This window comes from Coregonus lavaretus, assembly GCF_964263955.1.
Source record: "Coregonus lavaretus genome assembly, chromosome: 9".
In the NCBI taxonomy this organism is placed as follows: domain Eukaryota; kingdom Metazoa; phylum Chordata; class Actinopteri; order Salmoniformes; family Salmonidae; genus Coregonus; species Coregonus lavaretus.
In genome coordinates this window covers 25,092,389-25,109,771 of record NC_139996.1, presented here as the reverse complement: position 1 = coordinate 25,109,771, position 17,383 = coordinate 25,092,389, and the positions used below count along the sequence as shown (strand labels likewise).

General features: G+C 41.7%; 1 protein-coding gene across 1 annotated transcript in view; it reads right to left on the bottom strand.

Annotated features, from left to right (window-relative positions):
- The window catches only part of wwox (WW domain containing oxidoreductase), a gene marked incomplete at its 3' end in the record, with an annotated part of 100,793 nt that overhangs the window by 70,856 nt on the left and 12,554 nt on the right, over window positions 1-17,383 (bottom strand). Inside the window, exon 5 of the mRNA XM_084169255.1 lies at window positions 11,083-11,189. Coding sequence (XP_084025381.1) covers window positions 11,083-11,189 — 107 coding nt within the window. The remainder of the gene's footprint in view (window positions 1-11,082; window positions 11,190-17,383) is intronic.

Below are 17,383 nucleotides of genomic sequence, written 5' to 3'. Positions count from 1 at the left end.
AGTTCCTTGGTGTCCACATCACCAACAAACTAACATGGTCCAAGCACACCAAGACAGTCGGGAACGACAAAACCTATTCCCACTAAGGAGACTGAAAAGATTTGGCATGGGTCCTCAGATCCTCAAAAGGTTCTACAGCTGCAACATCGAGAGCATCCTGACTGGTTGCATCACTGCCTGGTATGGCAACTGCTCGGCCTCTGACCGCAAGGCACTACAGAGGGTAGTGCGCACGGCCCAGTACATCACTGGGGCAAAGCTTCCTGCCATCCAGGACCTCTATACCAGGCGGTGTCAGAGGAAGGCCCTAAAAATTGTCAAAGACTCCAGCCACCCTAGTCATAGACTGTTCTCTCTGCTAACGCATGGCAAGTGGTCCTGGAGCGCCACGTCTAGGTCCAAGAGGCTTCTAAACAGCTTCTATCCCCAAGTCATAAGACTCCTGAACATCTAATCAAATGGCTACCCAGACTATTTGCATTGCCCCCCCACCTCTCTTTTACACTGCTGCTACTCTCTGTTTATTATCTATGCATAGTCACTTTAATAACTCTACCTACATGTACATATTACCCCAATTACCTCGACTAACCGGTGCCCCTGCACATTGACTCGGTACCGGTACCCCCTGTATATAGCCTCGCTATTGTTATTTTTACTGCTGCTCTTTAATTATTTGTTACTTATTTCGTAATATTTTATATTGTAATTTTTTGTTATTTTTGTTGTTATTCTTTCTTAAAAATACATTGTTGGTTAAGGGCTTGTAAGTAAGCATTTTACTGTAAGTTCTACACCTGTTGTATTCGGCGCATGTGACAAATACAATTTGATTTGATTTCTGTTTGCCTGCCTGCCTGCCTGCCTGCCTGAAGGGAAGCCTCTCACTACACCAGATCTGTAAAACTGACTACTTTTGATTGGACTCTAGCAGCCTCAGTGACTAACTACTCTGTCTGTCTGCTTATTGTGTTGCCTGTCTCCCCGGCACTGGCCGGTGTTAATCCTGTTGTTTGACATTGCAGGCAGAGGGCTTTCTTCTCCCAGCAGCCCCGCTGGACAGTAGGATTTACCCTAATTGGTCCCTGAGCACAACCCTGACACAACAGCCAACAGCCATGTTAATGCCCCGACACACACACAACACATACACACGTACACGCCTGAAAAACACACACTGTAAACAAGAAGAACAGGACAATCAGTGGCTAGCTGACTAATTAACATCCTCACAAAACATCTCATTAGAATTTCCTACAGAGGGGAGGGATAAAGTGTAAGTGATATTCTGTACAGCGGCCATGGGCATGGTAAACCCACCAATCAGAGGGCGGTATCTCGGGGACAGAGCCAAATATAAGCAGGGGCCAGCGCAGCAACGCTTTGGTTGTCAACCAGCAGCTTAACCTGCTTTACTGTGAGTGCAATATCAGATGTCTGTTTCAGGGGCACAGTGATATGGAGCTGTATACTGTATAGTTCACAGGAGATGGGTGGACAGTGCATCAACAAGTCAAGGTGCAGGGTGCAGACATAAATCACAGCTGCATTGCAGAATACTAAAGTGCAAAAACTGATTGACTGTTAGGCTATCGTGGCCTTCATCAGAATACTGTACGATCAAAACATCACAAAGAGAAAGAAAATTCCACAAATCCTGTCTTCCAGGAATCAGGGGTGTGTGTGTGTGTTTGTAGGCATAGCAGATAGGAGTGATTCCATTAGTAGGATATGACCCCTGACCTCTGACCTTGTTCTTCCTAACAGCCTGTCTGTCCTGACCCCTGGTATTATCCCTCCGTCACCTGACTATTATACCACTGTCAGGAGATAACCCCATAACCCAGCACTCATCATACAGCTACCACTACACTGGGCTTATGATCATGTAGCCCATTCTGAGTAGACAGAGAGAGAAAGGAAAAAATTGAAAGAAAGAGAGTTTGGGGAGGAAGAGAGAGAGAGAATGGGGAAAGAGAGGGAGAGAGGGAGAGAGAGAGAGAGAGAGAGAGAGAGAGAGAGAGAGAGAGAGAGACTCCTTTTGTAATCTGGATGGCAGGCCAGGTAGGCAGGTTGTGAGGGGTCAGGGGTCAGGTGCTATCAGGACAGCAACTCAGTGCCTGGCAGCTCTGACGGAACTCTGCCTGCTGCCACCAGGAAGTAGATACCATGACCTTTTCAATAGAAGACCCCAAAATTCATCCTCTTTATCACAACGACCTTAGCGTGGGAGCATGGGAAAATGAGGAGAAACATCAATCATTGGACAGATTAATCCTCCTCACCATTCTTCTGCTCCATCTATTAATAATGATGCCAGAGGGGAGAATTTGCTCCCAAGATTTATTCTGATATCGTGACTTTTATTAATTAACCTGCAATAGGGGCCTTCCTTTTAGAGAGAAAAATGGACGACGACAGCTTTTTTTTTTTTTATGCAAATTCTCAGCTCATTGACTGCTCGTTTAGCCTGCAAATTCAAGTACTCATTGACCTATTCTAAAAAGACGTTGTGAATGAGGGTTTACGTGCATATTAAATACAACATGTGATGGAATATGTCAACACTGTAGCACACTGGCAATGGTTCACCATGAATAAATGACTGTCCATTTACAGTGGGAAAAAAAGTATTTAGTCAGCCACCAATTGTGCAAGTTCTCCCACTTAAAAAGATGAGAGAGGCCTGTAATTTTCATCATAGGTACACATCAACTATGACAGACAAAATGAGAAAAAAAAATCCAGAAAATCACATTGTAGGATTTTTAATGAATTTATTTGCAAATTACGGTGGAAAATAAGTATTTGGTCAATAACAAAAGTTTCTTAATACTTTGATATATACCCTTTGTTGGCAATGACACAGGTCAAACATTTTCTGTAAGTCTTCACAAGGTTTTCACACACTGTTGCTGGTATTTTGGCCCATTCCTCCATGCAGATCTCCTCTAGAGCAGTGATGTTTTGGGGCTGTCGCTGGGCAACACAGACTTTCAACTCCCTCCAAAGATTTTCTATGGGGTTGAGATCTGGAGACTGGCTAGGCCACTCCAGGACCTTGAAATGCTTCTTACGAAGCCACTCCTTCGTTGCCCGGGTGGTGTGTTTGGGATCATTGTCATGCTGAAAGACCCAGCCACGTTTCATCTTCAATGCCCTTGCTGATGGAAGGAGGTTTTCACTCAAAATCTCACGATACATGGCCCCATTCATTCTTTCCTTTACACGGATCAGTCGTCCTGGTCCCTTTGCAGAAAAACAGCCCCAAAGCATGATGTTTCCACCCCCATGCTTCACAGTAGGTATGGTGTTCTTTGGATGCAACTCAGCATTCTTTGTCCTCCAAACACGACGAGTTGAGTTTTTACCAAAAAGTTCTATTTTGGTTTCATCTGACCATATGACATTCTCCCAATCCTCTTCTGGATCATCCAAATGCACTCTAGCAAACTTCAGACGGGCCTGGACATGTACTGGCTTAAGCAGGGGGACACATCTGGCACTGCAGGATTTGAGTCCTTGGCGGCGTAGTGTGTTACTGATGGTAGGCTTTGTTACTTTGGTCCCAGCTCTCTGCAGGTCATTCACTAGGTCCCCCCGTGTGGTTCTGGGATTTTTGCTCACCGTTCTTGTGATCATTTTGACCCCACGGGGTGAGATCTTGCATGGAGCCCCAGATCGAGGGAGATTATCAGTGGTCTTGTATGTCTTCCATTTCCTAATAATTGCTCCCACAGTTGATTTCTTCAAACCAAGCTGCTTACCTATTGCAGATTCAGTCTTCCCAGCCTGGTGCAGGTCTACAATTTTGTTTCTGGTGTCCTTTGACAGCTCTTTGGTCTTGGCCATAGTGGAGTTTGGAGTGTGACTGTTTGAGGTTGTGGACAGGTGTCTTTTAGACTGATAACAAGTTCAAACAGGTGCCATTAATACAGGTAACGAGTGGAGGACAGAGGAGCCTCTTAAAGAAGAAGTTACAGGTCTGTGAGAGCCAGAAATCTTGCTTGTTTGTAGGTGACCAAATACTTATTTTCCACCATAATTTGCAAATAAATTCATTAAAAATCCTACAATGTGATTTTCTGGAAAAAAAATTCTCAATTTGTCTGTCATAGTTGACGTGTACCTATGATGAAAAATACAGGCCTCTCTCATCTTTTTAAGTGGGAGAACTTGCACAGTTGGTGGCTGACTAAATACTTTTTTTCCCCACTGTACACTTACGATCTAATGACAATTAAACATTTAAAGGAATAATCCACCCAAAACCAATAATTCCTATGATTTACAGTGTTAAATAACTCTAATATATGAGAGAAACATTTTTTGGTAAACAAATGTTTCATTCTGTCGTTATATTAAGATTGTGAGCAACGTGTGAAAATGGTTGTGGAAATCTGTTGCAGTTAAATCAATTACAAAACCCGCAATCCAGTGTTCTCTCTGGTAAAGCTGTCTAGCTAGCTAGCAAACGTAGCTACACACAATAATACCAAAGTCAATATCAGCATGTGAAGTAGCTAGCTAGCTGTAAAATCAAAGAAACAAACTGCACTATTAATTTAGGAGTTACAATCTCACCACGTTCAACCTGGTAAAGATTTCTAGCGCAAAGCTGTATGAGTCAGGTTGCAAGGGCCATGCGAGCCTGCAAGCAGGGAGACGAGAGGAGAAACCGCTTTGCATCATGGTAGTTCAAGGAAGAAAGGATATTAATCTGATGGCTCACTGTGTACTTTGAGGACATTTGAACAAAATATATACTTTGTCATGGCGATATAGACGGAAGGATGTGGTGTAGACACGTACAGTTGAAGTCTGAAGTTTACATACACTTAGGTTGGAGTCATTAAACTCATTTTTTCAACCACTCCACAAATTTCTTGTTAACAAACTATAGTTTTGGCAAGTCGGACTTTGTACATGACACAAGTAATTTTTCCAACAATTATTTACAGACAGATTATTTCACTTATAATTCACTGTATCACAATTCCAGTGGGTCAGAAGTTTACATACACTAAGGTGACTCTGCCTTTAAACAGCTTGGAAAATTCCAGAAAATTATGTCATGGCTTTAGAAGCTTCTGATAGGCTAATTGAAATGATTTGAGTCAATTGGAGGTGTACCTGTGGATGTATTTCAAGGCCTACCTTCAAACGCAGTGCCTCTTTGCTTGACATCATAGGAAAATTAAAATAAATCAGCCAAGACCTCAGAATTTTTTTTTTAGACCTCCTCAAGTCTGATTCATCCTTGGGAGCAATTTCCAAATGCCTGAAGGTACCACGTTCATCTGTACAAACAATAGTACGCAAGTATAAACACCATGGGACCACGCAGCCATCATACCGCTCAGGAAGGAGACGCATTCTGTCTCTAGAGATGAACGTACATTGGTGTGAAAAGTGCAAATCAATCCCAGAACAACAGCAAATGACATTGTGAAGATGCTGAAGGAAACAGGTACAAAAGTATCTATATCCACAGTAAAAAGGAGTCCTATATCGACATAACCTGAAAGGCCGCTCAGCAAGGAAGAAGCCACTGCTCCAAAACCACCATAAAAAAGCCAGACTACGGTTTGCAACTGCACATGGGGACAAAGATCGTACTTTTTGGAGAAATGTCCTCTGGTCTGAAGAAACAAAAATAGAACTGTTTGGCCATAATGACCATCGTTATGTTTGGAGGAAAAAGGGGGTTGCTTGCAAGCCGAAGAACACCATCCCAACCGTGAAGCACAGGGGTGGCAGCATCATGCTGTGGGGGTGCTTTGCTGCAGGAGGGACTGGTGCACTTCACAAAATAGATGGCATCATGAGGAAGGAAAATTATGTGGATATATTGAAGCAACATCTCAAGACATCAGTCAGGAAGTTAAAGCTTGGTCGCAAATGGGTCTTCCAAATGTACAATGACCCCAAGCATACTTCCAAAGTTGTGACAAAATGGCTTAAGGACAACAAAGTCAAGACATTGGAGTGGCTATCATAAAGCCCTGACCTCAATCCTATAGAAAATTTGTGGGCAGAACTGAAAAAGCGTGTGGGAGCAAGGAGGCCTACAAACCTGACTCAGTTACACCAGCTGTGTCAGGAGGAATGGGCCAAAATTCACCCAACTCATTGTGGGAAGCTTGTGGAAGGCTACCCAAAACTTTTGACCCAAGTTAAACAATTTAAAGGCAATGCTACCAAATACTAATTGAGTGTATGTAAACTTCTGACCCACTGGGAATGTGATGAAACAAATAAAAGCTGAAATAAATCATTCTCTCTACTATTATTCTGACATTTCACATACTTAAAATAAAGTGGTGATCCTAACTCACCTAAAACAGGGAATTTTTACTTGGATTAAATGTCAGGAATTGTGAAAAACTGAGTTTAAATGTATTTGGCTAATACATTATTTGGCTAAACTTCCGACTTCAACTGTATGCCCATACCATCTATTGGATTATTTGGCAATCTCTAGTGCAGTTATTTGTTTTAAAACCGTTATGAAATGTGATAAATGTTTGTTTTGCGTCCCTCACGACGCCAGGACAGCGGAGTCACTCACCACCTTCCGGAGACATTTGAAACCCCACCTCTTTAAGGAATACCTGGGATAGGATAAAGTAATCCTTCTACCCCCCCGCCCCCCGCCTTAAAAAAAAAAAAAAATTGTAAAGCGGTTAACCCACTGGCTATAGGGTGAATGCACCAATTTGTAAGTCGCTCTGGATAAGAGCGTCTGCTAAATGACGTAAATGTAAAATGTAAATGTTATCCCCTATCTCCAGTGACAATGACATAGCACGTCACATTTAATTTCTAGGGTGGATTATCTCTTTAAAGAAATGTAGCACCTATTTCTCAATGCCAGAAACGCTATAATAGTAACTTAGAGTACCCAAAGAAAATATTCCCAAAATACACACTCTTAAATCAATTGTTATAATATTGTAATATTGCTCTACAAGTTGAGTTTGATGTTTTCTCCAAATCAGCACTAACTTCAGAAACAATCCCACAACACCCTGCGGTCAGGATCACAAACTTATTTTGTACTTATATTTGTATATTGGTTTTTGCGGAGTGTTTTTCATATAAGCCATTTTGGGTTTCCAACCTCACCTGCACACTGTTTTTAACAGCTTTTTATCTGTACCGTTTTGTCTTTCACTTGTTTTCTTTGGTGCGAATAAATAAAACCTAAAACCTATTAAATAACCTTGTAAAAAGTGGGATAAATTTGTAAGAATAAAGCGGGCGAATTGGGTGTCTACTCGTCAATATTCAGCAAGAAGTTGCTGTCCCTACCATCAACGTGGTTTCTAAAGCATCTCAACAGACCGCAGCACCAGTAGAGACTGAGCATTATCAAGGCTTCAGTGAGCATGGAAGTGAACCAGGTAAGTGAAAGAGCTAGCTTGCTACCTCTATGCTAATGTTAGCTAGCAATAGAGCTACCGCATTTAGCTCACGTCTTCCATCTAAATAATACTGATCAAACTAACCAAATGTAAACATATCACAGCCAATAAACTCTGTAACTGTTTTAAAATCACCATTGGCCTCATAGTAAAATTCCTGAGCGGTTTCCTTCCTCTCCGACAACTGAGTTAGGAAGGACGCCTGTATCTTTGTAGTGACTGGGTGTATTGATACACCATCTAAAGTGAAATTAATAACTTCAGCATGCTCAAAGGGATATTCAATGTCTGTTTTTTTGTGTGTTTTTTTTTACCCATCTACCAATAGGTGCCCTTCTTTGCGAGGCATAGGAAAACCTCCCTGGTCTTTGTGGTTGAATCTGTGTTTGAAATTCACTGCTCGACTGCTCGGTAGTCATTAAAAAATCATGTTAAACACTATTATTGCACAGTGAGTCCATGCAACTTATTTGACTTGTTAAGTCAATTTTTACTCCTGAACTTATTTAGGCTTGCCCTAACAAAGGGGTTGAATACTTATTGGCTCAAGAGATTTCAGCTTTTCATTTTGTATTAATTTGTAAAAATTGTGAAAAACATAATTCCACTTTGATATTATGGGTATTGTGTGTAGGCCAGTGACAAAATAATCTCAATTTAATCAATTTTCAATTCAGGCTTTAACACAACAAAATGTGGAAAAAGTCAAGGAGTGTGAATACTTTCTGAAGGCACTGTATCTTCGAGATGCCCTAGCCCATAGCAGATGTCAGAAAACAATTCTGCTGGAATTCCGAGGAGCCCTCCACACACACAGTTTTTGCCGCAGTCGTAAGTGACCTCCATCGCGGCCAAACCTACTCTTTCGCATAGGCTTGTACTATCTATAGTATGACAGCACCAGCAGTTAGCTACCAACAGCTGGCAGACATGAAAACTGAGGATGAATCAAAAACATTGTAGGTACTCCACAATACTAACCTAATTGACAGAGTGAAAATAAGTAATCCTGTAGAGAACAAATATATTCCAAAACATGCATCCTATTTGCAACAAGGCACTAATGTAATACTGCAAAAAATGTGGCAAAGTAATTCACTTTTATTCTGAATACAAAGTGTTATGTTTGGGGCAAATCCAAATCAACACATTAATGAGTACCACTCCTCATATTTGCAAACAAGTGGTGGCTGCATCATGTTATGGGTATGCTTGTAATCATTAAGGACAATCAAGTTGTGGAAAGCTCTTAGAGACTTACCCAGAAGGACTCACAGTTGTAATCGCTGCCAAAGGTGCTTCTACAAACTATTGATTCAGGGGTGTGAATACTTATGTAAATTAGATATTTCTGTATTTCATTATTATTTTTTATCTAAAAATTCTAAAAACATGTTTTCACTTTGTCATAATGGGGTATTGTGTTGAATTCAGGCTGTAACACAACAAAATGTGGAATAAGTCAAGGGGTATGAATACTTTCTGAAGGCACTGTATTCCCTACACTGGACTGAAGGCAGATTTTAGGAACGGAATATGGAATATGTTGGGCCTGTGCATTGTGGGGGCTGCACATTGCGGTAATTCAATCTGTGGCTCCGGGGGAGTTTTCTAAACGGCCTGTTGAGTGCAGGCTACACTGAAATGCAACGCTCCGGCCATGGATCCGATCGCGGATCTGGTGGCATTTCTGAGACTCCCCGGAGCCGGGCTAGATTTTGGATTTTGCTTAATGGGACAGTGTTTTAGTTTTTTTGTCTTTGGATCAATGTTGTCACAGTTGATTCTTGTTGAAGAGGCAGCAGCTAACGTTAGCTTGATATAGCTAGTTCTCTTCCTCCGTTTCTGAATGAATTTGTGGCAAAAAAATATATATCTGGCAAAATAAGTTAGATAGATTTTGTTTGTGTACTGCCATATGTCGATAACATTGCTAAGTTTGTCACTGGTATGGGCTAGTAAATATCCTAAACCTAGCCAGCTAGACAGTGATAGCCGCAAGCTAAAACCGGGGAGAGAGGGTGGAGAGAATTCACTTTCTGTTTAATTTGCTGCTCGTTCGCTAACTCAAATACCTTTTTTTCCACATGTAATTGATGAAATTAGATTTTTATTCTATTGTGTCAATATGTTGTGAATATTGTAGAAAAATCTCACAGCCGTTTCCATACAAAAAATGAAGTGCCACTTGAACACCAGCTTAGCATGTACACTAGGCTACAGGCAATGCGTTCCTCCACAGTGTAGTCATAGAAATGACGATCTTGCGTTCGGTAGTTTCCGGTAATCTTCGTGGTTTTTATATGTGGGGAGCATAAATTGTACAATTGTAAACTAACAAATAATTTTTCAAGTAAGAAAAAGTTCATATACAGCACCTACACAAATATCTGATATGGTCCATTATCTGCTACCTGGACTTTTACAACAAATTCATTTAAGAAAAAACAGTTTGTTCAATTAGAGATCTGGGTTGAGTTTAAAACTGCAGGTCTGTTATCATTCACATCCTGCTATCTATCAGTCTTTATCTCTCTCCACTCAGCACTCCCTCTCTTCTCAGTTTCTCCCACTACGCTCTCTCTCATTCCCTCTCTTACTCTGTCTATCTCACTTTCTGCAATGAGTTCTCTCTATCTCCCTCCCCTCTCTCCCTCCCCTCTCTCCCTGTAATCAACCCAGTACTAATGGCTTATTCTTTCTGCTCCAGCAGCCACATCCCACTTGTTTATTTTCCCCCATTCGTAAATCTGGGGGCACTAAAATATTACCGTTATAATCTCAGGTAATTATCACACTCTCTCTCTCCATTCCTCCCTCTCTCTCAATTAATTCCTCCCTCTCTCCTTCCCTCTCTTACCCTCACCTCTATATGAAACAGCCATCCCATTGCAGAGTTCTCTGTAAGTCTCACTGATGTGGGATTCAAGTGTTTCCAGTTTGTGTGTACAGTATAGGTTAAAGACATGCTCCGAAACTTTGGCAACTACTAAGTATTTTTAAACCTCCCACTTTGGGCTGGATATGTCAATACATAGTTCATACATGCATAATCTATGAGCAGAATTACTCTTTTACCTCAACTAGCCACTAAATCCCTAGTTTGAAAGCAACTATTTTTCTGGAAACTGGGCTGCGCCATTTTCCCTACATTCCCACCCGTGGGCCAGCCCCCTACCAATTCGAGTTCAACCAATGAGCTTCAGCCCCTTGCCATATGAGTGACAGCTAGCAAGAGGCATATCATGCACACACAGCAGAGCAAGAGAGAAATGAGGAGGTGCATATATCTGCACCAGTGGAGGCTGGTGGGAGGAGCTATAGGAGGGCGGGCTCATTGTAATGGCTGGAATGGAATAAATGGAACGGAGTCAAACATTTGGTTTCCATATGTTTGATGTGTTTGATACCGTTCCATGTATTCCATTGCAGCCATTACAATGAACCCCTCATCCTATAGCTCCTCCTCCCACCAGCCTCCATTGATTTGCACATATGAGACATAATAATTTTCAGGGCCACTTTTGGCTCAGGAGCGTTACTTTCAGAACTACTGGCTAAAAAGTATACAAAATTACCAAAGAATCTCTTTAATAAAGCTCCAGCAGTGTGTACTGTCTGTGTAGGTTAATAAAGCTCCAGCAGTGTGACTCACCCACTCCTGCTGTATGAGGCGGACAGCCTTGATGGCCTTGGAGAGATTCCTACAGGCCAGGATCACATGGGCCCCATGCAGGGCAAACGACTTGGCTGTCTCAAAACCTACACACAGAGAGGGGGAGAGAGACAGGGATGGGGAGAGAGGGGGAGAGAGACAGGGATGGGGAGAGAGAGAGAGAGAGAGAGAGAGAGAGAGAGAGAGAGAGAGAGAGAGAGAGAGAGAGAGAGAGAGAGGGCATGGAAGAGGGGAGCAACAGAGGGGGTGGAGGGAGAGAAGATAGAGACAGAGAGAGGAGGGAGACAGAAAGAGTAATGCTTTAAAGATGAGTTATTTTGGGAGATAATTTGGAGATACTCAGGGCAGTTGACTGTGAAGGGGAAGAAGATGAGTTAGAATCCATATCTATGTTTCATATAATTTCTATCACTGAGGAGGAAGCCAAAGGGTCTACTAGGGGAAGTTAATCATGTCTCTGTGAAGTGATGAAACTGATTGAATTAATGTGGTTCAAGACCTTACCCGCTAGTCTCTGATACAGTTATAGGAAACTAACCACAAGCCATTTTAGAAGGTATCACTATTCACTGACTCTACTGAGAGAAACATGGAGATTCATATTGGTTGGAGTGATAAAGCGGTACCAGTTATGATAGCAATAATAATAATGATGTTGATGATTAGGTTAACTATTGAAGTTGTAGAGAAGACAACTAGAAAATCTGAACCATTTGACTGACTTGAGAAAAACCTCCATATAAAACCTTGGTGTGATATTCTAGCACTTCAAAGACTGACTGATAAGGACATTTATTACATTAAAAGAGTGGTTCTGATAGGAACTGGATTTATCAGTACAAGACTACTTCACGATTCCATCCAAATCATGTAGTCACGATAAAATGGACCAAAAAAACAGATAGAGACGGAAGTTCATTTCCAAATTGCCAGTCTATGTGGGTCATTTCAACCCAGAGGTAGAATTCATTTATGAGATTAACTTTTCCTTAAATCATATTTTTATTTCCTGTTAAGATTGACCAACTTTCCCATCCGTGGACGTTGATATTAACAGCGTGCTATAAACCATTCAGTATCCACTCAGTGGTACACTATTTCCTTTGACGCTCATTTATACATCTTTAATCAACAGAAACAGACAGACACACACGGCGCACACGCACACACAGACAGACGTAGAGTGGTGAGTGACAGGCAGGTAGGGCAGGTTTATGAACACTAAGTGGTTGTGGCAGAGAGGAGCTGAGAGAAGGAGAGGCAGACAGCCAGTATCACAGCCAGCGTGGATTAAAACCAACCGGTAATTAGATTAGGTCTTAATCTGATTTTCATTAAGTGGAGAACTAGGAGGCCTAATTGTGAGTGGAGCGTTAAAGAGTAATATCTATTAAAACTGTAATTTGGTGTGGGATTGGAAGGTCTCGCTGACAACTGAAGCATGGAATTAAATCATATGACACCTTATTAGGTGTAATGGAAAGAGCGCTGCCACGCGTCCCCTCACAGGGAAAGGACAGGAAAATAATAACAAAATGAAAGAAGAGTGTTGCACCTTGACTCTGAAAAAATTATAAATAAACACTTTTCCAAATGTGTTTAACAGGCATCATCTTACATACCAACTATCACAGAGCCTTGACAGAAACATAAGCATTTTCTCGCTCTCTCAGACTAGTTTTATAGTTGTTCAAATACCCCTACCAGTTCAAATACACGAACTATATTATCACGTAAAATGTGAATGTTTCTCAAACAAAACATCTGATTTAGTCTACGTTATACAATGAACCGGATAGCAACAAACCCAAGGTTCTACTCAAACTTACAAATTATAAACAGCAATCAGAACAGGAGGGCAGACATGCCTGTTACAGCTTAAACAATGATTATTCCATCCTCTCTAAATTGGACAAGAACACTGGCAGCTGGGTAAACAATGCCACCCCACACTCACTTTTTGTGTGTACCAAGCATGAAAGTGAAATTAATCGACACCAGTGTTTTCCATAATGGAGTACAAATTAGAATATGGCAGCAACAACAACATGGGCGACAGAGCCGTGTTTTCTTCATGACAAATAACAAGGGCATGACATTAATTGTGAAATAACGAGAGTGGCGTTGGTTTACAAAGACTCCCCACCCTCAAGCCTGTGTTTCCTGTACGGGAGGTGGTGTGGAGATTAGTTCCTGGTCAGGTGAACAACAAGGGGAGGTTATTTAGCATTCCACCCAGACTGTAGAACATGACAGGAGGTCAGGCTGGGGTGTGTTCTACTCAGGGATAAAGAGAGGCCTACTCAACAGCAAGCGTTTAGATTAAGGAAACACACACACCACACTCATAGGGCTGGTTTCCTGGACCCAGATTAAGACTACTTCAGGATTAAAAAGCATTCTCAATGGAGAATCTGCATTAAAAGTGCTTATAATCCATACTAGACCACTAGCAAATGAGGTCCAGAGAGTTACAGCAATTTTGCTCACTTCGAAGGTTCACAGCATCCATAATTAAAATACTTTATTATTGTACAATCAGAGAGAAATCTCTATAAAGCAGTGGATGGATGTTCTGCATGGTACATTAGGATCCTGGCCATCCTGATATCCCCAATAATGAGTGTGATTTAGTGATTTCACGCTCTGTTTGTCCTGCGAGGCCCAACGCCCCTTTCCGTATTTCCTCCATACACAGGTGTATTGGCTCAGTCTAATGAGATCCTTACCAGTAAACCTGTTTATTTAGGAAATGGAAAAGCATTTTACTACAATGAGCTGTGTTGATTTGGGCAAATAGAGCTAAAATCAGATCATTACAACCCACAACGGTAAACATGTTTATTTGGCAAACAGATAACCTCCCTTCCGACTCTACCGTTATGCTTGTTTACACTGAGCTGCACTGAAGTCGGAAGCACTGGTGGACTTACCATTAGGCAGAAGAGGCAATTGCCTCAGGCCTCACACCAGAGGGGCCTCATGAGCTGGGCATAAAAAAAAATATATATATATATATTTGAAAATAAATCTCCGCTTGAGGTCTCCTCATGCAACGCTTGAAACAAAAAAATAAATAAAAAAATCTCCATCAAAATCTGTCTGTCTAAAATAGAGATATAATATTTTTGCATGGCTGCATCTCAATCTACCGCATCCGCTGATGTCGGCGGTGGAAGGTGGCCGAGCTACAGCAGTATTTGTCAGACCATGAGACATCCCAAAAATATGTCTTCTCACGAAAACATCTGTAGCGTCCGAACAGTTTGGGCTACAAAATAATATGACCCCTCTATGGAAAGATGAGACTTACGAACGATGGTGTTCTCCGTTTCTCTCTATGACCCCCACAAGTGTCACTAGACTCATCTGAAGGTACCGGGACGAGAAATGAATGGAAGTGAATAGGGCATTTCCACATTAAAAGGTATACGGGTAATTCCACGATAAATTATTATAAAAAGAATTATGAGCTTTCTTACAGTGAGGGAAAAAAGTATTTGATCCCCTGCTGATTTTGTAAATTTTCCCACTGACAAAGAAATGATTAGTCTATAATTTTAATGGTAGGTTTATTTGAACAGTGAGAGACAGAATAACAACAACAAAATCCAGAAAAACGCATGTCAAAAATGTTATAAGTTGATTTGCATTTTAATGAGGGAAATAAGTATTTGACCCCCTCTCAATCAGAAAGATTTCTGGCTCCCAGGTGTCTTTTATACAGGTAAAGAGCTGAGATTAGGAGCACACTGTTAAAGGGAGTGCTCCTAATCTCAGTTTGTTACCTGTATAAAAGACACCTGTCCACAGAAGCAATCAATCAATCAGATTCCAAACTCTCCACCATGGCCAAGACCAAAGAGCTCTCCAAGGATGTCAGGGACAAGATTGTAGACCTACACAAGACTGGAATGGACTACAAGACCATCGCCAAGCAGCTTGGTGAGAAGGTGACAACAGTTGGTGCAATTATTCGCAAATGGCAGAAACACAAAATAACTGTCAATTTCCCTCGGCCTGGGGCTCCATGCAAGATCTTACCTCGTGGAGTTGCAATGATCATGAGAACGGTGAGGAATCAGCCCAGAACTACACGGGAGGATCTTGTTAATGATCTCAAGGCAGCTGGGACCATAGTCACCAAGAAAACAATTGGTAACACACTACGCCGTGAAGGACTGAAATCCTGCAGCGCCCGCAAGGTCCCCCTGCTCAAGAAAGCACATATACAGGCCTGTCTGAAGTTTGCCAATGAACATCTGAATGATTCATAGGAGAACTGGGTGAAAGTGTTGTGGTCAGATGAGACCAAAATCGAGCTCTTTGGCATCAACTCAACTCACCGTGTTTGGTGGAGGAGGAATGCTGCCTATGACCCCAAGAACACCATCCCCACCGTCAAACATGGAGGTGGAAACATTATGCTTTGGGGGTGTTTTTCTGCTAAGGGGACAGGACAACTTTACTGCATCAAAGGGACGATGGACGGGGCCATGTACCGTCAAATCTTGGGTGAGAACCTCCTTCCCTCAGCCAGGGCATTGAAATGGATCGTGGATGGGTATTCCAGCATGACAACCCAAAACACACGGCCAACTCAACAAAGGAGTGGCTCAAGAAGAAGCACATTAAGGTCCTGGAGTGGCCTAGCCAGTCTCCAGACCTTAATCCCATAGAAAATCTGTGGAGGGAGCTGACGGTTCGAGTTGCCAAACGTCAGCCTCGAAACCTTAATGACTTGGAGAAGATCTGCAAAGAGGAGTGGGACAAAATCCCTCTTGAGATGTGTGCAAACCTTGTGGCCAACTACAAGAAACGTCTGACCTCTGTGATTGCCAACAAGGGTTTTGCCACCAAGTACTAAGTCATGTTTTGCAGAGGGGTCAAATACTTATTTCCCTCATTAAAATGCAAATCAATTGATAATGTTTTTGACATGCATTTTTCTGGATTTTTTTGTTGTTATTCTGTCTCTCACTGTTCAAATAAACCTACCATTAAAATTATAGACTGATCATGTCTTTGTCAGTGGGCAAACGTACACAATCAGCAGGGGATCAAATACTTTTTTCCCTCACTGTATATCTCTCACATATAGGACAAACACTTCAAAACGTACTTCCTTTTGATTAAATCTTTGACTATCTGTTTTTCTATGGGCTAATAGCGATAAGGCCAAATTCAATGTTTCATCAAATATATATATATATTGTTATACCTAAAATTCCAAATCAAATAGCTAAATTATCCTTGGTATGACCATCTTAAAACAATTCCATATGTTAGCTTAGTAGAAACCCGGCCCCGGACCCTTAGACTAGGGGCAGGCACAGACAGATAGAGCTCTACCTGTGGAGAGCACATGCCCCTTTCCTCTTCCAGTGTCCAAAGTGCCCTAAAATGGGGTTTTATACATTCTTTGTCATTGTTGTTCGGAATTCACTGCCAACAAGTTGTCATCAAGTTCACCACCCCCACCCCCACTCCCAACCCGTCCGTTGGTTGGTTGCGCCTGTTGATCTGCCCTGTACGGCGCTCACGCGCGCCCGGTATTCAAACATGTATGGCTTGAGAGATGCGCTCACCAGTCGAGTGTGTGTAGCTAGCTACCGAGTTAAAATATCCACAGTACTGCCACAGCAGCATAACATTTGATTAACACTTGATAACACATGATTTAGCCTACATCATCATCAATATTCGGTCTGGTTGGCTGATACGCGCAGCAGCGAGAGGCAGAAAGCCATAGAGGTAAATCAAATCAAATCAATCACAATCAGTAAAAGAAATCGAGATAGCAGATTTACATCAATCATTAACATCAATGATCAGCTGATCGCCCACCCTCTTTTCCCTATGTCAATCATTTCTTTAGGAGGCACTCTAACTAGCTTCCTCACAATTTATGATGATGATGAGTGTGTTGTTGCAGAAATAAATAGGCCTATGCTCAAAAATGTAAACATTATCTCTACAGAGGCATTTGGTTATGAATTCCGAGATATTAATTATGAAAGTATTTTATTATTTCAAGCAGGGGGTGGCCTTTTTTCATTTTGAGCACCTGCAGAAAGGTCTGTGCAAGGCCCTGACTAGGGGGATACAATACGCATTTCTTTGGTAAAAGTACAGGTGCTGCTGATAATACTGCCATCGTCGTCCAGGCAGAGGACATTTGTAGCCCATGTGTATGTGTAGTCCATGTACTGTGTCTGATGCTGTCTGGACAAAATGATTATGGCATGTCATACTCTTTTTGTCCAGACAGCATCAGATA